General features: G+C 33.7%; 1 protein-coding gene across 1 annotated transcript; it reads left to right on the forward strand.

Annotated features, from left to right (window-relative positions):
* The first annotated feature begins 28 nt into the window (after positions 1-28).
* On the forward strand, positions 29-20,738 carry LOC128245563 (cilia- and flagella-associated protein 69-like). Its single transcript, XM_052964098.1, has 23 exons — positions 29-317; positions 854-916; positions 1,194-1,259; positions 1,721-1,907; positions 2,400-2,498; positions 3,145-3,297; positions 4,065-4,242; positions 4,578-4,753; positions 5,827-5,948; positions 6,972-7,191; positions 10,002-10,166; positions 11,225-11,340; positions 11,889-12,007; positions 12,606-12,687; positions 12,979-13,171; positions 14,458-14,595; positions 14,985-15,061; positions 15,568-15,765; positions 16,342-16,428; positions 16,681-16,745; positions 17,455-17,497; positions 18,814-18,935; positions 20,211-20,738. The coding sequence occupies exons 1-23, from the start codon at positions 192-194 to the stop codon at positions 20,221-20,223; spliced, it is 2,808 nt and encodes a 935-aa protein (XP_052820058.1). The 5' UTR covers positions 29-191; the 3' UTR covers positions 20,224-20,738.
* Positions 20,739-20,958: the final 220 nt, after the last annotated feature.

Genomic DNA, 20,958 nt, shown 5'->3' on the forward strand with positions numbered 1-20,958 from the left:
GTGGGTTTTTAAAAAGTTCGTTCCCAAATAGACATGGCCCTAGCAACATAAACAATATGGCTGACCATGTTTTCATTTTTGGATTTGGATAAAACTTGCACAAAATTGTAGAATTGATCACCGATTTGCAAAGAAATTAGTTTCGCATTAACAAACTGTATAGTTGACAGAAACAATTGAATATTATCAAAATGGCTGCACTACAAAGTCGACAACCAGAGACATTTCAGTCATCTGGAGGTGTCATGAATGAAAACAAGTCCACCATCCCTGTTGTGGCCCATGTTATCACAGATGAGGACATTGGAGCACTACAGGTTAACAATTTAACTCAAATACATAAATTTATGTAGTATTTAGGTAATGTTTTATTTACTGCTCTAAGTACATGTCTCCGTGGCCTAGTGGTTAAGGGATCCGCCTATGAAGCGGGAGGTCGTGGGTTCGATCTAGAGCTAGGGTTAGCCAAAATTGGTAATGTTGCTGCTTCTATTTTGAATTTCATTCTGCCAATAATACCTGTAGAAAAGAACAGAATCTTATAGGGCAAATGTAGCAATATACATGCAGTGCCATTCATGAATATGTTGATAGGATTGTTATAAATAAAAGGTTTGAAAATCACTTTAACATTATATGAATTATATAAGTATTTTTCCCCTTTTTCTATAATGAAGAAATTTATCGTCTATCAAAGGGCCAGCCAAATTCCCCTTGAAAATGGAAAAAAACAACTGTTGGAATTGTGGCTTTGGTATCTATTGTCCTCCTGCATGTATAGAAATGACATCAAGTTTGATAAATGTCATGACTTTGTTTGAAACATTATATGCTATTGGTTTCTTTTTTTCAGGGGTCAAAGCTGGTTGCAATGAACCTTAACAGAGTTGTAAAGTTGCTGACGGATCCACATTCTGTAAGTATATTAATGTTATCATTCAGTGATGTAATTGTGTACTTGGACTCTGAAACGTGAAAGACAAGAACATTTGAGAACCATTTTTTTATGTAATGGCACTTTAGTATAATACGGAATCAGCTCTGAATAGATTCGGGTTTGAAACAGCAGCGAATCTTTTTCAAACTAATTTTCTGCTGTGTAATATTTCAAATAGAATTATAATAATATATAAAAAATATAAAAATATTTTGTTTATGTAATGAATAAAAAAAAATTCTTCTTCATTTTACAGTCCATGCTGTATGACCGACACATCAATGCTCTTCAAAGAATGTTGAGGCACTACACAAAGGGATTTGTATCCTTTACTAACTAGCTACTTTATCATGTTACTCTATGATATATATGTTCATGTTGTTCAAACTGAGAATTCATACATACAAACACTATATGTCATAATAGGCCGATTGTTCAGGACTTTGTTAAGTTAATGTTTAACGTTGTTTACAGGATCGTTGTAAAGTTTAAAACGTGAAATATTTTCAGGTGTGAGTATCTTGTAAGATTTAATAAAGTTCTGAACAACAGGCCCAGATAATTTTAAGATCTTAAAAGGTAGTTTAATCCTTCAATTTTTTATTCTCTATTTTTTTTAAATAAAGCTTCAGGACATTTCAAAACATTTATATCTACATATATAAATGGTATTTCTTTTCTCTAAATAATATGAAACTAAACATCTATGGTTTTAAATACGTTGGCGGAGACCCGCAAACTTTATACTACATGCATGTCTTATGATCCTTAACCTTGTGTTAGCCCATGAAAGATTTGGTTCAAGTCTTCAAGATTCTCAACACTTGTTCGGATAGAGTCAATGAGCAGCCCAGATATGAACAGTTCATTATCGACATACTGAAGATATGTAGCCTTCCTTTCTTAAAAGAGAAGTCTTCGGATGAACTGGTGTTTGAGCAGATCGTTATTGAATCTGTTTCCCAGTTGGGTAAGTCTTATATATATTGTATGGCCAGTTTTTTCTTTCTTTAAGATTCTCATGTTTGCCTGCCTTTGTCAGCCAAATAAGAGTATTTAAATGACAACAGATATTGAAAAAAAATAAAAAATTGTTAATGAAAATTTTAAGTTATCCTTCAAATTTCAACCCACTGTAATGCCAGGTTACTTACATAGTACTAATACAAATGCTTTCATACATGGACCTATCACTATTATGTGACTTTACATAGTACTAAATTACTAATACAAATGCTTTCATACATGGACCTATCACTATTATGTGACTTTTATTCTGTCATTTGGTTTTATATGATATTTTAATACTATACAAAATGCATAAACTCTAACTTCTTTTGCTAAAAATGTGTTCATAATGTAATTTTGCAATGAGGTATATTTAGTATGCTAGTAAACTGCAAGTATTAGAGACTGCATACATGTAATTATAATTCTATGAAACTGACTTTGTGACTTGCAGGCTACCTGATGCGTGTACCGAGTGTGGACGTCCGCAAACAGATCTGTGAGACCCTGCTTAGCTTCTTCTCCGAAATGCCAGTTAGCCAGGAAGTCCAGTGTAAGTGATATTATAATGTTGATACTCCATTTTGCGTTCAGTCAATTCCAAAACTTCAACCAGTCAAGTGACTCAAGTTACAAAAAAAATATTTCAAAGGCACTGTGCTTGCAAATTTTCAAAAAATAAAGACAAGATTTACAATGCTTCAGTGCCTTTTTCCGGATTTTTCTCCATTTGGGAAAATTGTAATGTTACTGTAGAACAATGCTGTTTTGAGTATACAAAAGTTTTTATCATTTTGTTTTACACACAAGACCAAATCTCATGTATAATCAGTGTGAAATGTCTTGAATAGGAACATTGTGCACTTCATCTATGCTGGTTAGAAAATACCATATGATCCGAATAATAATAATCAATAATCATTGTTTGAGAACCTTCAAACCATGGCTGAAATGTTTGTTTTCACTACAAATATAAATGAATCTCTAGGTGTACGAATCAGATACGCAAAATAAATTATTTTTAAAAATAATGATGTGTGTCCGAAATTATCAGTGTCCAAACTTTTAGTGTTGTTTTTTTTTTTGGGGGGGGGATGCCCCTTCGACGTACACTTGGACCGATTTAGGTTTAAAACTTTTAGAAGCCCTTGTTCAGTTATTTAACCAATTATATAAAACTTTCATTTTTTATTCCACAGGCCACAAGCCAACAAATCTCCAGTATAATCAGCGTGTGGTGGAGAATAGTGACATTTCAGAGACCCTCGTGAAGTCGCTGGCCCTGCTGGAGCATGAACTCCCGGTCAAACTGGCCGTACTGAATGTGCTGCAGAAGTTCTCAAAACACTCAGGTATGTGTGTGTTGAAATCATAAAGTTAATGTTTCAAGGGAAATAATTCACTACAGTGTTTTTTTCACACCATTTCGGCAAAGGGATTCAAATTTACCTGAAAATGAAGAAGAAAAAATAGACAAATATCATATATAATTTTATTATGTATGCTTTTAAATATAGACAAACAGAGTGTGATCAAGATCATTTTATTATGACTACACAATTTCTTCCATACAATGGTTTTTGGGACTGTTTTTTTTGTGAAATGATACAAAATGATTTTTAAAAGGTTAGTCTCCTGAAGATAAACAATTTTCATTTAAACGTTGAATCTTAAAATAGTAGAAATACTCTAAATCCCAAATTATGAACAAATGAAGTCTCAAATGATGTACATTTTATGTTCTGCAAGTAAATATCTCGGGGCCATTTAAATAAAGGATTGTAGTCGCTACTTCAATAATCTTAAATCTGAATAAACATAACGAATGGCAACCCATTTTATTTCCTCAACCTTGTGTACAGTTTTAATACTTAATAATGTTCAATTCACTAAATTATTTAGCTAAGCAATGAAAAATTACACAAAGATAATTTAAATTTATGACTCAAATCGACTAAAATCTTTTTTGAAATGGACACCTGGGGTGTCACTGTTTCTTACTTAAGGTCATGCCTTCTAGATACTGTCCACAGCTTTTGTTTAAAATTTCTTATTTTACATCAGTCCAATATGTATCATAAAACTATAACACCACAATATATCCATACTGTTCTTACAGCGAAGATCTGTGATGCGATGCTACGTGCTGATGCTGCCCACCGAGTTTGCTCACGGTTGATGGACCCTGACCCCTCTGGTCAGCTGCTGTTCCGGTCCACAGAAATCTTGTGGAATCTGCTGGAGAGGGGCGACAAAGCAACACTTGCTGCACAGCTTAACAATCTTACCTGTATCAGGTATATGATTTACATTATTTAATTTTTTCAAGCTCTTTGGGTTTTGGTTGATTTTGCTAGGTTTTGAATATGCAATATTGTTAATTTATCATTTGCAAACATCAACAAAGCCAAGTCAAAGTATATTTTAAGTCATATTTAGTTATTTAACATATTTTATTCAGTAAATAAGTCATATTTAAAGTTATCCAAGCCAACTGTGCGATACATTTATCTTCAAGCTGAACCAGGATTACAGTCTAACTCGGCAACAACTTGCTCATAATTGCTACCAATGTTGACTATAACTGCCCAATTGCAAATAAATTATATAATATTTTATAATTTATTTACAGCCAACTGCGTGATGCATTTATCTACCAGCTGACCCAGGGATATAGTCATTATGACAGACAACTCCGTAATGACTTGCTTGTAATTGCCTCCCTTGTTGCGTCTTACTGCCCAAATGCTCCGTTTGTGGAGACTGGTTTCGCTAAACAGCTTGTGCTCTTCTCTACGTTCCAAGAAGGTATTTAAATTAGATACAATTTCGTACAAATGAGAAACAAAAACAAAAAAATCAAAGTAAAATTTAACTCTTCTCAACGAGACAAGTTTTCACTGATGAAATGAGTGTTGTCAACAAGATGACTGAATCTTTGTGAATAAAAAACATTTTATTATGAATTTTGTTTTTAGTTTATGCTTATTTCAGGCCTTCCAGCATTCCTACTTTTTCCTACTTTTTTAACAGCATCCTACTTTTTCCTACTTTTTTTCTACAAAACTCCTACTATACCTACTTTTTTGAAAATAAAGTCCGCAAAAATATTAAAGTTTGATCTTTGTGCTAGCTTTTTTTGCAGAAAATGAACAAAAGATGTAAAACTGGCTGGTTTCCTACTTTTTTGAAAATAAAGTCCGCAAAAATATTAAAGTTTGATCTTTGTGCTAGCTTTTTTTGCAGAAAATGAACAAAAGATGTAAAACTGGCTGGTTTCTGTTGTTGAAAGGTGTGGCAACATGTTCCACTTTGACGTGCATCATCTTTTCACCCACACAGTTCAGCAACAGAAACCAACCAAGCATCATTCACTTAAATATTCAATGTGGCATATAAAATGGTATGATTTTGTATTAAAAAAAAACTCCTCTAGGTAAGTTAATAGCTATTAATAATTACATATTTAACCAAAAATATTCCTACTTTTCCTACTTTTTTGTAAAAAACATTCCTACTATTTCCTTCTTTTCGGTCAGAAAACCTCCTTCTTTTTTCCTACTTTTTTGTTTAAGTGGCTGCTGGAAAGCATGTTATTTATTTTAGCTTAATTGGGCTATAGACAACTATAGGCAAAGATAATATGTATCATTCTCCTGTCTGTTTCCTTGGTGATAACAGTACCAAGGTCTCCTATTTGAGAGGCTGAAAGAATATTCACATGGTGTCGAACCCATGATATCTTGGGTGTGAGATAGCCACTGTAACCACTAGTAGACCACGCTCACTCTTTACATAGATGAACATGACCTTAGGTATGGCTTTACTTTAAGTTCAGCTTCATGTATTCCATTCTCGTAACACTTTGCTTTATATTACAGTAAAAAGCCACAATGCCCTAGTAAAACATCTTAAGCTGATGACAAACCACGAGGACTTTGAGCTCAAGAAACTCTTGTTCAATGTCATGGTGACCCTGGGCAATGATTCTACAGCACTGCCGGTACGGAGGAATTTTTAACTCTTTCTCTTGCCAACAACTATTAAAACCTGATGTGTATTGATAATTCTAAAAAAAAAAATCTGTAGGAAGTTTACGATTACCCCTTAAAGGGGCTAGACACCAGATAGTCCCAATCGTAAAATACAGTACTTCCTCAAAACAAGCCTATTATTGTCAATGCGAGCTAGTAGGAGGCCGATTTTACATCATTTTACATTATTATAGTAATAAACACAACAATCAATTGCTGTTTCATCTGTGTTTCCCCATTTAAATCATATCTGTTAATGAGTGAATGCTGTCGGCATACGGTATGTGGTAGATAATCTCAGTAATTTTGTAATGGAAAAATGCGCAAAAAATGCAAAAGATGCATTTGTCGTGTGCAAAGTTATACATCAGTAAAGAAGATTTAATGCGTTGAACACAACGATGTAAGTTTTATGTAAATTTTTGACAATTTCCTTTTTTTCTTGTAATTGTATCATCGGGTGTCTAGTCCCTTTAAACTGAAAGTAAAGCTAATATTATTGATTTGCTTATCTGTTGGTTCACATGTTTCCAGTGAGAAAATGCACTTGTACAGTAAAGCTCATAACTCGGGTTGTGATACTAGAGTAATGCTGGGTTTTTTTTAATAGAAAACGACCATGTATGGGTTAGAGTTTATTAAGTAATTTCTTCTAAGAGTTTATTAAGTAACAGCGAAGAAATAAGTAACGATTCTTCACAAATATGAATCAAAACACTTTAAAAATCTAGCGCCCCTGTTTGGCTGACAATGTAGGGCAAACACTAATGTAGGTTGGGGTACACTCTGTGTACCTCTTGTTTTTAATCTCCCACTCACTGACTGTGGAACCAACAATTGTCAATATAAAAACAAAAAGTGATTTGAAACTCATAAAGTGTCACCCTCTGTTTGGTTTGTTATAATCCCTATATTCTTTCTTATACTTATAGTGTATACAAGTTCAATTTAATGCATTGTTATGCTTATGCTCATGTTGTCCAAAATTTCAGATCCTGTCGGAAGGCCACCTTATGTTAGCCCTATTCTCGTTCGTACGAGCCAACGAGAGTCAGTCGGGCCCGCGGGAATGGACACCCGCCCAATTTGAAGAGCTCCAACTTCACGCGATGTCAAGCTTGTGCTCGTTATGTCCAAAAATGCTTGATGACTACATGACAGTGCAGGGAAGCACCCGCATTCTGCTATTACTTGAGTGGTGTGTCGGACCAGGTACATTTCTCATATATAGGGTTTAAAAAGAAGTCTTTAAAAGGGGCACAATATAGGTTGATGACAAAAAAATTGATTTTATTTAAATGCTTTAAATATGTTTTAAAGCTGCACTCTCACAGATTTACTGTTTTTCCAACTTTTTTTTTTGTGTTGGAATTAGCAAATGTTTGCGTAAATATCTGCAAACAAGTGAAGAAAGACTGTTGACAAAAGATGAGATCGTAGATTTTCATATTTCCATTCCAAATGTAATGTGTTATGGCTTAAACCGTTACTAACGGTTTAAGAAAAATGCATAAAACATTAATTTTGCAGAGGAAATACGAAAATCTGCAATCTGATCTTTTGTCATCAGTCTTTTATCACTGGTTTTCAGATATTTACGCAAAAAACTGCTCGTTCCAAGACAAAAAATAAAAAAAATTGTCAAAACGTTCAATCTAGCAAAAACAAAAAAAGCATATAATTTGTGTACAGTTAAAATAATATTAGCCCTTATAAATGTCTTTTTTTATTAAAAGCTACCTGGCCACAAATATTTAAGTTTAAAAAGCGCCAAAATATCGCTATTGTTTTTTGCATCAACCAAATATTGTGCGTTTTTAAAGGAGAAAATTATCATTATTGTACTGAAATTTACTGTATTTGTGCATATACATAGAGATATAGAAAATACGCTCGGATGGAATGCAGGGAAAATTTTAAGACACATCTGGTAAAAATCTTAATACTTTGTTCAAGGAACATCTTAAAGTAAGATTTAAATAAAAGATGATGGTTTTACAGAAACACAAAACATCATTTTATCACAATTATTATTTAATTTTTACATATTTGACTCTCATGAACAGAAAAAAAAATTTAATGAACATTTAAAGATGTCTTTAATCTTGAATTGATTTTGTTTCATATTTTTGCAGCTTAATAAATGATTTTATTTCTTTTCAAAACTGTACAATATTACACAATTATTTTTTTGTAAAACGAATGCAATAAAGATTTTTTTTTGTAATTTAATAAAAGGGTTTTCTGAGACCCTTCGTTATCATGGCCCCTGATACCTATCATCTTATTTCAGTTCAATACACTCACAGAAGTCTTAGTTCAATGTTCAGCTACGATATAGCGAACGATCATGACAACACACGTAATGTTTCTCAAAATACGTTATTTTTAGCTCGTCTGTTTTTCGAAGAAAAAAAGTCGAGTTATTGTGATAGCCTTGGCGTCGTCGGCGTCGTCTGCGTCTGCGTCTGCGTCTGCGTCGTCGTCGTCGTCCAAAAACTTTAACCTTACCTCATAACTCAAAAACCGTTCAACATTTTCACATTAAACTTGCTACACGTGTTCCTATTAACACTATGCATGTTTTTAGCAGGTCATATAATTTTGCCTTTAATTAATATTGAGTTATCCCCCCTTTTCGACTTGGAATTTCATCAGACGAGCGTTGGCACCCACTCCGCGGTGCTCTTGTTTTATTCTATTACTTTTAAGCATGGCTGTTCCATTTTATTATGACATTTATTTCTGGTGACTTGAGGGTTTCTGAAGGATTTTCACATAGTTTAATACAAGTTGTGTTAGTTTAAACTTTATTTTATCTTTAAAACGATTGTGAAGAAACTTACATTAAGTCACTCTCGTTGCCACGATGTTGCGAGAAATAGTGGTCTAAGGTTGTGGGAGAAACTGTAAAACCTGGAGAACCCAGAGGAAAACCCACCCGTTCAGCTTGGTGACCACAAAACAAACTCACATATGTGCCCAGGCCGGGACTCTAACTAGAGTTGCCTTGGTGAGAAACGATTGCGCTTACCACTGCACTATAACCCTGGTAGTTGATATGGTGTCTAATTATTGAAAAACTGAACAAAAAATGGTTTCAATAGGGGACCTGGGGTCAGGCATTTTTTTACTGTAGAACTTTCCTTATGGATTTGTATACTAAAGCCTCAATTTGGTCTTACCCGACCCACAGTTTGAGGGTTGGGTTAGTGTTTTTATTGTGTTTTTTTTTTACTTCCTAACGTTCCCAATGCCTTAGTTCTGTAATAATAGACATGAAAAAAATATTTGACCACTAGAGAGGCTGAGAAAACTTTTGGGTTGTGGGTATTTTTATGACATAGGTCGGAGAAGACAAAACCAACTATTTATTAAGTGTGGTTTTATGGTTCATCATATATAAATGAGTGATTGAGGGTTTTTCAATATCTTTGTTATGGTTAAACTATTAAATTTATCATAGATTGTGTTTTTTGCATGTTATTAAAAATAAAATATAAAGATAAATATTGCAACATATGATTATATATATTTTTAACTTCATATATAAATGTTGTTTTTTTTACAAAATTAACACTTTTTCTTTCTGTTTTAATGAATAACTGGTATACATTTTCTCTTGATTATTTTCACAATTTGTTTTTATTTATGTAATATGAGTATATTTTTATTACCATTCCAAAACATTGTTCATTTCTTTTCTTTTTTTTAGTCATTCTAATTGGGTATAATATTTCTTTCTGTAGGTATATGTTATATAGGAATTATCAAAAGTTTTGAATATAATTTTATATTAGATCATTTTAAGCATGGTCTCTTAAAATGTATCTGAGAATTTAGCGAATGCTTTTAACAAGACAAAATGAATTTAATAAAACATAGTTGACGAAAAAGTCAAATTTCAATGTGAAACTTTTAATAATCTCATAATGCGATATAGCATGGTTTTGGCCATTGTGGCCTTCACGAGGATGTGTTTGATCAGATCTTATGTAATATAATGAATTAAACCATTCCAGAGGACTTTGGTGGCCATGGCAACAGCTTGCATGGCATTGGCGGGCGAGGGAACAAGCGTGCCCAGATGCGTTACTGCCTACGTGTGCTGCGGAGCGTTGTTGCCACGGGAGACGAACTGGCACTTCAGGACTTGGCCGACCAAGGTGCCATTAACCAGCTTATAAGTAAGTCAAGACCTGTGGGTTTAGTTTTTTTCATTTATCTTATATATGGTAGTGCATGCAAATTTATCATATATCTTAAATTAATCTTTTACATACTGATAATAAAGGAAGACTTTCAGATAGTTTTGCTGTTAGTTTAAATATTTTTAATTATTCTATGATTGTGAAAAAAGTTATATTGACCTTTGCTAAGTCATGCTTATTGGCATGATATTGCATGAAAGTGTGGTCTTGTGTTGTGGTGATGGATTGGCACGATATTGCATGAAAGTGTGGTCTTGTGTTGTGGTGATGGATTGGCACGATATTGCATGAAAGTGTGGTCTTGTGTTGTGGTGATGGATTGGCACGATATTGCATGAAAGTGTGGTCTTGTGTTGTGGTGATGGATTGGCACGATATTGCATGAAAGTGTGGTCTTGTGTTGTGGTGATGGATTGGCACGATATTGCATGAAAGTGTGGTCTTGTGTTGAGGTGATGGATTGGCACGATATTGCATGAAAGTGTGGTCTTGTGTTGTGGTGATGGATTGGCACGATATTGCATGAAAGTGTGGTCTTGTGTTGTGGTGATGGATTGGCACGATATTGCATGAAAGTGTGGTCTTGTGTTGTGGTGATGGATTGGCACGATATTGCATGAAAGTGTGGTCTTGTGTTGTGGTGATGGATTGGCACGATATTGCATGAAAGTGTGGTCTTGTGTTGTGGTGATGGATTGGTGATCACCAACAAAACTCTCATGTGCCCAGGTTGGGAATCAAATCCAGGTCACCTTGGTGAGAATTAAGTGTGCTTACCCTTGCACTAACTGGACACAGGGTAAGCCCAGCCAGAGACTCAAGTCACCTTGGTGAGAAACCAGTGTGCTAACCACTGCGCCAACTGGACACCAGTTTTGCATTTTGTTGATTGAGAGAAACAGACCAGATGTCACTAAGTCTTTACAATTTGTATATGTTTTATTGAAGTTTGAAGTGGATTAGAAGTATAGCATGGTGTCCACCTCTGAAGAGTTTGTAAGTTGATAATTAGTCTGAAATCATGATAATTTCAGCAATCCTGACTAACGCTATCACCAGCAACACAGACGATGATGCCATTGACGTTGAAATGCAGGCGGACATGATGCTTATCCTTTCATGTCTTTGTGACGGGGACATGCATAGAAAGGTATTAGCTTTAACACAGTCAACAGTATCAAACTTAGGCAAGAGTTAACTGTAAATAAGAATATGAAAGACATTTGAATAATCGATAAATATCATCTTTAAAGTTCAGAAATCAGTTTTTAATGACAGACTTGCACCCAGTGCGGTCTGAATGGTGTAGGGAAATGGATAATTGACTTATTCAAGAACAATTCTAAGAGTAAATTATGGAAAATCTTTGTCAAATATTGTACCTTTTTTGCTGATGCAGTATGAGTCTTTGCATAATATGGCATAAATAAGCACAGACTTATTTATTAAAAATATTCCAGCTTGTGAATAAAAGTATTTGAAAATTGTCTTGAATGATTTTATGCTATCAAAGTAACAGCAGCTTACACAGTCATGTAATTTACATTAAGGAGTTGTTCTGTGGGTTGAATGTTCATGTATGTGTCCATGACCTGAGAATGCAAACTACCAAACAGCATACATTGCCATAAAACGAAATAAAAGTAGTCCATACAAATTATTCTTATCCGTATTATCTCACTTTTTCCTCCCATTCAGGAATTGTTTGGGGAGTCCGGTGTCAATGTGTGCGTCCACTATTTAAGAACAAATCCCAAACTGCTGAACAGTGGACTAGGCCACCACAGGCTGCTACTAGCCGCAGTAGACTGTGTCTGGTAAGTTGTAATTGCTAAATCTTTGTACAGCCCTCGCTACATCAAATCCTGTTATCTCAATGTTCTGGTTATGTCAAACTTTTTTCAAATACGTTGGGTTTCGTTATACACTTTTTGTATTTTGGTTATATTGAATGTTTGTTATCTCGAAGTATTTTCAAAGGTCCAAAGACATCGACATAGCAAGTTTCGACTGTATTTTGTTTGTGGCTTGTCAAGCTTCACTCAACTGCATGTACACATTTAAAATTGTGCTTCAGTCGTGCGAGCTACATTCGATTCATCTTCTAAAAGTCTTTGAAATTTGAGCTGATAGTTAGAGTCTAATCAAGTAATAAATCATAAAAAGTTGTTGCGTTAAGATTGGAACAAAAAGTTAAACATAAATTAAAGGTAAAATTCAATTCTGGAATGGTCCAATAAATAGATGATTCTACAAAAAAGGGTCATATTAAACCATTGTTGTCCTTATCTGAAGCTCAGCTTATTGACACTTTTTTGACAATTTGGAGTTTTCTGTAGTGAGGGAGACGTTGTTCCATAAAAATATATATCGATTAATCTTGGCTTACCAACCATTTATTTCCAATAATTGCAGGTGTTCTATAGTTGGGTGTTACTCTACAGAAGATTATCTATTGGAGAAGGAGGGAATCTTCCTTCTGATTGACCTACTGGAGGTATGTTCAACTCATTTATACCTTCCTTCTAATTGACCTACTAGAGGTATGTTTAACTCAATTATACCTTCCTTCTGATTGACCTACTGGAGGTATGTTTAACTCATTTATACCTTCCTTCTGATTGACCTACTGGAGGTATGTTTAACTCAATTATACCTTCCTTCTGATTGACCTACTGGAGGTATGTTTAACTCAATTATACCTTCCTTCTGATTGACCTACTGGAGGTATGTTTAACTCAATTATACCTTCCTTCTAATTGACCTACTGTAATGCTTCATTCTACAGGCTTGTCCAAAGAACATGCACAACCTGATTCTTGGCTGCCTCCTGGATCTATGTGAGAATCCAAAGACCATTCATCATGTGCTGACGTGGCGAGGAAAAGAGAACTCTTCTGCAGCGCACCTTTTCTGTGAGACTTGGCGCGGTGAGGAAAGAGATCTTGGCGTTAAGAGGGACGGGAATGGAGCCATTGCAGGTAAGTGTAGTATTCAATCACTTTTTGGCGTAATGTGGCAATGCCTTTTTTATGAACTGCTGGGAATGGAGATATCTCTTTGTGAGGAAAGGAAATTGAGATATCTCTATGTGAAGGAAAAGGAATGGAGATATCTCTATGTGAAGGAAAAGGAATGGAGATATCTCTATGTGAAGGAAAGGATATGGAGATATCTGTATGTGAAGGATAGGGAATGGAGATATCTCTATGTAAAGGAAAAGGAATGGAGATATCTCTTTGTGAAGAAAAGGAAATGGAGATATCTCTATGTGAAGGAAAGAGATTGGAGATATCTCTTTGTAAAGAAAAGGATATGGAGATATCTCTTTGTGAAGGAAAGTAAATGAAGATATCTCTATGTGAAGGAAAGGGAATTGAGATATCTCTATGTAAAGGAAAAGGAATGGAGATATCTCTATGTGAATGAAAGGGAATGGAGATATGTAAGTGAAGGAAAGAGAATGGAGATATCGCAAGATATTGTTAATTTAGTATCAAAAGAAATTTTTGCGATAGTTCTGTGGTTGGGAAAGATTTCTCCTTGTAAAGAACCTAAATTTAGTGAAAAAATGAGATGGATAGCTCAAGCTCTTAAAACCCGGATAATTAAAAGATTTGGTATCAAAGCCATGGGATTTGATAAAATATTGATCTATCATAATTCATAATTCAATAACCTGCCTTTGAAAAAAAAATATACTCTTTTAATTTATTGATTTTCATGCACTGTATATGTCAAGACCTTACTGAGATTTCCACTAAAGACTTGTGACCCCTCTAATGGCCGAAACTACAAGAAATAACTTCTGGTCCTCTACATTTTAATTCTACTCTTTCATTTGTCCAAAATCACAAAATACACAATAATGATGAAAATCCCCCCCCCCCCCCCTCCTTCCTATCAGAAATTATTATTGGTATTAATCATTTTGATACTACAATTTCTGCCAATTTCTCAAACAGATCGGTTAAAAGCTATATATAGCTTATGTTTTAAATGTTACATGGAATCCGACAATAAACAGATATTGACTTGACTTGAAAGATATATTCCATTTCATCATTCTCATTCATCATAGGTTTGATAGAAATTAAATTGCACGCATAGCATCATTGCTCTGGTGTATGAGAATGTATTTCATGTGCACAAGCACCTGATTGCATCTTTTTAAGGCAATAAAATGACGGGATTCCTTTACAAATTTTATAAGTAATTTTATAAGTTGCTGAATCAACTTGACTTAACAATATATTTCTGATTTCAGATGTACACAAACCCCTAATGGGATCCCTACAAGACATCAAGGGAGTGATCCCGCTGCCTGCAAGCTGTCTGTCCCAAGCCATAGTTGACGTCTCAGAAAACATGAGGGCAAAAATATACTCCACCTTCTGCAAGATAGGTAATGTTGAAAATGTAGCTCTTATAAAATCTTTTAAGTTATTGCAACGACTGCCTTGTTGGACTCAGTTGCAAATTTCATGAAAGGGCTTTCATAAGTTGCTTACTATTTTCCAGTAACTTTTTTTAGCAATGCAGTAGAGTGACCGCCTTTCAGAGCGAGTGGTTGTGGGTTTAATCCCCAACTCAAGCACATAGCAATTTGTGCAGTCTGTTACATTTGCATAATGCCTAAATTCCTACAAAAATTTTTTTTTATTACTATATAAGTTTTATCATTTCTCTGCAGACATTGCATAGAATAATAGTGCATTAGAACATTAGTGTAGACCAACGATTATATTATATTTTGACATTATTTTAACAATTGTTTGATTTGCTTTTTAACAGGATTCACAGACCTGCCAGGACTTACTGTAGAAGACCACATCACCCTCACAGTCATTGAAAAGTACCTCGATTTCAAGGTAATGGCACTGACATTCTGGAATATTTTTTTTAATGCTTATGATAAATGCATACAAATTGTTTGCCATTTCTACCAGTTATCATTACCCGTTGTTACCTAATTTTGAGTCATGATATGGTATGAATTTATTAGTTTATGCTATTGGTTGCAATGGAAACATTTTTACAGGAATTGTCATAAATTGCAAGAAATGATATTTATTATACCAATCAAGCAAATCTAATTGGTTAGCACCTTATGCAAAATTGAGCAAAGCAAACAAATTTAGGTGTGAAATTGTTACCTGGGGCCGCAAAAATGACATCCAGCCCTCAAGAAATCTAGCCATCCACTTGAATTTTATATGAACATACAGTAAAACAAAATCGGTCCTTTTAATCCAGTTCGAGCCAATGAGGATATCGAGCCAATTGATATCAAACCAACAAGTTTTGACTGTAGATATTTTATACATAATCATATGTGACTAAAAATTAGTCCTAAAATAATATCAATGGGTTACAGATGGGCGAAGTTTGGACAGAGATTATCTCCGAACTCGAACAAGAGCAAGTTAGACCGACCACGCCCGATCTTGAAGCAGTCGAGGCGATATCCCGGGCGATTGAAAATCGTGCAGAAATCGTCGCTGGTACCCAGCAAGAGCTTCTGGAGGCACAGAATAGCCAGGATACTTTGAATGAACAGGAGTTTTATGCAGAGGTCAATGACTTTTTTCATTTCATGTTTTTTCAGGTTGTTTTTTTCAAAAATGCTGGAATTATAAAGGTTTAAAGAAAAAAAAACAGCATTGACACAGAATTTAATTGAAGATAAGTGTGTCAATCCTAGTACACTATCATTGAACCAGTGACAACACATAATATATACACATATGTGTAGTAAGGCCCTTAACTCTGCTTTTAATAATTGCTGAGTTCTGCTCCTTTATTATTAAACAGAGGACAGTTTGACATCCATATGCAGTCTTGTTGTTTTGTATTTACATTCGCACTTGATTTTCTGTACGATAAAATTTGCATTCATTTTGCATATACCCATCGACCTTTCATGTCCTCTGTGGGCAGAATTACATTGGCAGACCTTCATAAACTCAAAATCAGCAGCAGTGATTATAAGCTTCATTATCCTGATACTTTTTTGCGTTGTTGTTTTTGGCAATTGGCAACATGACTGGCATTAATAAATGCACATGATAAATGAAGATAATGTAATAAGTTAATAACTATATACTATGTATTAGCTGTTCATTTTCTTAACTGATTTGTTTTTCCTCAGATTCGTGAGAATTACAGACAGAAGGAGAAACAGCTTAACGACTTCTCAGAGTATGTTTCAAGGACGTCCAACTATCAACTTCTGAAGGTTTGTACTGAGCTTTGTATTTACACCTAGTAAGAATATAATCAGTAACGGGGTTTGTATTTACATCTAGTAAGAATATAATCAGTAACGCTGTTAGTAGGTGAGCCGATATGGGACATTTTATCATATATGGGACAAAGGAAACCCGAATCTTAAGTCTTACAAGACAAGTGGTAACTCATGCATTGTATACCAGTATACAGATGTTTGCAATAATATACAATTATTTTAATTTCTTTATTTTAATTACAGGCTGCCAAAGAAAGGCAGGAGTACTCAATTGAAGCATCGAGAATTCCAAAAGAGTACAAGAAAACGTAAGTGAATTTTCTGTCATGTCTGTGTATGTATTTAATGAGCTGTAAAAGTATGTCCATTTCGTAATGCAATAGAGAAAGAATATCATTTCGATTTATTTATACATGTAATCCTGTGTCATCTACTAGGACCTTGTTGTATTGCCACAAGGATCAAAGCCAAGACATTTAACAAGGAACATTTTTAATCGAATATTATCAAAGATGCTTTGATAAGTATATACTAAGTCCGTATGTGGTTTAAGGGCCAGCCACAATCCAAAAGTGGGTGGGTAAGGTCAAAAACTAAAATGTTTAAAAGGTTCATGTTTTATTTAGTACAACACTGGCACTGGATTTTCAAACTCATTTTTTTTTTTTTTTAAATTAAAAAAATCTAATAATTCCAAAAAAAAATGAAAAATATTTTTTTCATAAATATGAACTTTGTACTGTCTATATATACTATATGAGAATATAAACAGTACAAAGTGCATATTTATGAACATAATGTTTTTTAATAATTTTCCACATTTTTTTCATCGTAATTTTTAGTTTAGAATTATTACATGTAGCTGTTTTTATTAAAACAACAAAAAACTGAGTTTGAAAATCTTGTTCCTCAAGTACCTCTAACCTTTGTTCAATCATCTGTTATTTAAACTTTATAACTTCTGTGGTAATGCCTATATTTTGAAAGGGTTATTCAAAATTCATTTTTTTTTTCCAGAGAGTTTTTCCATCCAATCGATTTACCACAGCTGCAGACAACTGTAAGTGTTTATTAATTCACCATAATTGTGATTGCTAATTAAGAGTAATAATGTGACAATTAACCAAGTTACGTTGAAATTTATTTGAATATAAGAGTAAATATTCAGTTATGTCATGAGTGTCTTAATAATTTTATTTTGTAGAAACATGTACATATTAGTTGCCAAATCAAATGTTTATATACAAAATAATATTTCTTTTTTATATCATGAGTTCTATTGACCTAGGCATCTGAAGAAATGTATTCCTATTATGGAGAGGGTTATATTTTCAATAAAAAAAATGCTTTTGGTTGGGGCCAAATATTATACTGTGGACGAGACAACTTCTTAATACTTTGAAATCATATACGTCGTTTTAATTCACATGCATGTTCTTGTGTACTGCTTGTACGATTTATACGAAGTTTTGCGAAAATAATATGTATAGAGTCCACAGTCAGTTATTGGATAAAAATGTTAATACATGCGTACTGAATAAAGATTTAATATAGTCTGTTAGATAGATTCTTGGAAGACCAAAACACATCCTAAGTATGACTACAGCAGCTGTGGTTTGATTGAGACTTTTTATGTCAGTGGGGTAATTTAATGTCATGACCAACTTCTTTACCAAGTTTGAGGATGGAAGGTTCAAGCGTACTCTTTTAATTAATCAGACATGGATTTTGTGTTCAAGGTCACTGTTGCCTTAAATTTTGATCTGCTGACCTTAAAATCAATATGGTAATTTATTAATCATGATCAACCTCCCTACCAAGTATGAGGACTTTATGACCAAGCATTATGTAGTTATTAATAATACAACCTTTATGTGTAAAAGATCACCACGACAACTGACCTCAAGATCAATAGGGGTCATAACAGACCTCCCTACAAAGTTTGAGGACTGTATGTCCAAGCTTACTCTTGTTATCAGTTGGACAAGCTTTTTTTGTTCAAGGTCTTTGGGACTGTGACCTTTGACCTCAAAATCAAAAGCACTCATCTTCTGGTCATGACCAATCTCCCAACCAAGTTTGAGAACCATAGGACAAAGCACATTCTAGTTATCAATCAGATAAGCTTTTGTGTTTAAGGTCATCATGACCATGACCTTTGACCTACTAGCCTCAAAATCAGTAGGGGTCATTTGCATGTCATGACCAGCTTTCAGACAATGTTTGAGGACCTTAAATCCAGGCCTTCTCTAGGATCAGTATACTGACCGACGGACAGACCATGTGCAAAGCAATAAACCACTGCTACTTTGAAGGGGGAGTAATAAAACTTCCATTGCTCCTTAAAAGTATTCTAACAACGTTCACCTTTTTCAGACATTTGCCAGTAAGAAGGTGGTCGTGGACAGCACGCCACACAACCTGACTGGTGGGCCACTGGCTACATACAACCCGGAAACAGGACACACTCGTGAGAGGAGAGTCCTTCAGCAAAAAGCGTTAGTGAAAAATAATACATATTGTATGTTTCATCCTATTTTATTATTTCTTACGGGCTTTGCTTTCAAGCCTCTAAACACTGTTAAGTGTGTCTTGTATTTTGGTAACACGCATGCTGACAGTTAAACATGTTTACAAATAATTATTGCATGAAAATACAATTTACATTAAGTATAATAAAGGTAAATAATAATAACAATCTTTCACTTTAGGAAATGAAACCTATTAGATATGAAAAAAAGTAACAGATAGTTTATTAAAGCTTGTACCAGGAAAGCGTCTTTGTAGCCACATATATAAACACAAACAATGGGTCGATTGTTCAGAACTAAGTTGAAGTTAACAATGTAATTAACGACATCCTTGTTCACTTTTAAATAAGAAAAAGTTGACGACATGCTCATATATGAAAACAACACAAGTTCAGCTGAAACAGTTGTCTAAAATCTTGTTAGGAATTCTGCTGATCAAAAGTTTAGCTGTGAAACTTTCAGAGCAGTATTTTAAGATTTAAAAGTTTGCAACAATGACGTTAACAACGCTTTAATTTTAACAATGTTTTAAACAGTCAACTCTATGTAAATGAGAAGGTTATTCAAAAATATAAAATAATAGTAGCTGGTTATAAGTAATATGAACATGTAAGTCTGGGTATGAAGAGAAACAACGTTAACTTTTAGCATTCAAAATATTCAGGCCTTTAAACACAAAGTTTCTTGAACAAACAAAGATTATTTTATTTATTCTTGTCTATTTTTGGAGGTCAATATAACTCTTATGACATGAACACAGATGGATTAGTAAACTTACATTGTTTAACATAACATAGTGGGTTTTTTCAAATAAGATCAAAACTCATGTACAATTCAATAAATCATTTAATTGTTATAATTCTAAGCATGCAATCATCATAAAATCTCATGCCATAATGAAATCTCTTTTAAATGATTTTGTTATAATCTCATGTCTGACGCATATAGTACAATAATAATAAGATTGTATTGGTGATGTTAGACAACTTACTTTTATAGAGTAACATTGTTTTCTTTAGAGCATTATTTAAATAATAATTGTGTGCCTTTTCCTAAGCATGTATGTGTATATTACATTGTAAATATTTGTAAATATTGTGTTTGTCCTCATTGGCCGTATGGCTTTTTGGATATGAAATAAACCTTCCTCTATATATTTTTTATATTAATATTATATGAGAACATTTTTTTTTTACTTATATTGTAAACATTATAGTAAAATATGTCATTTTCTCTTTCCAGAATGACGATGTGAGAGGATGAGGAAGTCGACTAATATATGACGTCATTTCAGCTGGATTTAAAATTAGATATCTCTGAACACTGCATCGACGTAAATAATTTATTTGCGTTCCATTAACTCTTCGAATAAACTTTTATGATTTTTTGGCATTCATTGAGTGTTAGTCGGCCGTAAAATTGTGAAAAAACAATTTGTGTAGTATAGTTTTAATTCTGTGATAAATTATTCTGTTTTTTCTTTGGATATTGTGTTGTTTTTTCTTTCATTAATATCGCCACTTTTTTAATGAGTGTACTTTTTAAAAATAGTTTGAAATGAAATGGAATTATCTTTAAAACTTTTTTTAATCGAATATGCAGTGAAATCAATATGAGGTGCATTTAAGTTGATAACTATCTTCGAGACAACAGCAAGGCACATTTTCTTAAAGTAAATATACTCATTAACAATAATTACATGTAATAAAAAAACTGAAATGTATGTTAGGCGATATGTACTTTCGATATGAAATAAATCAAATATGTTAACATGTGTTTTTGAATTTCATTTATTCCCAGTTTTTATATCAGAACAGAACAGAACAGAATGTTATTAGACGTATACCATCACAGTATATAGTCAAATAATATCAAACACATTTACCAAAAATTTAATATGAATTCAACAAGTAACAGTCATAATACAGAACCGATGTAGGTTGAATACAAATGGAAATAAAAAAGTTGTCATAAGCAAATGCAAATAATT

Source organism: Mya arenaria, chromosome 1 (genome assembly GCF_026914265.1).
Source record: "Mya arenaria isolate MELC-2E11 chromosome 1, ASM2691426v1".
In the NCBI taxonomy this organism is placed as follows: domain Eukaryota; kingdom Metazoa; phylum Mollusca; class Bivalvia; order Myida; family Myidae; genus Mya; species Mya arenaria.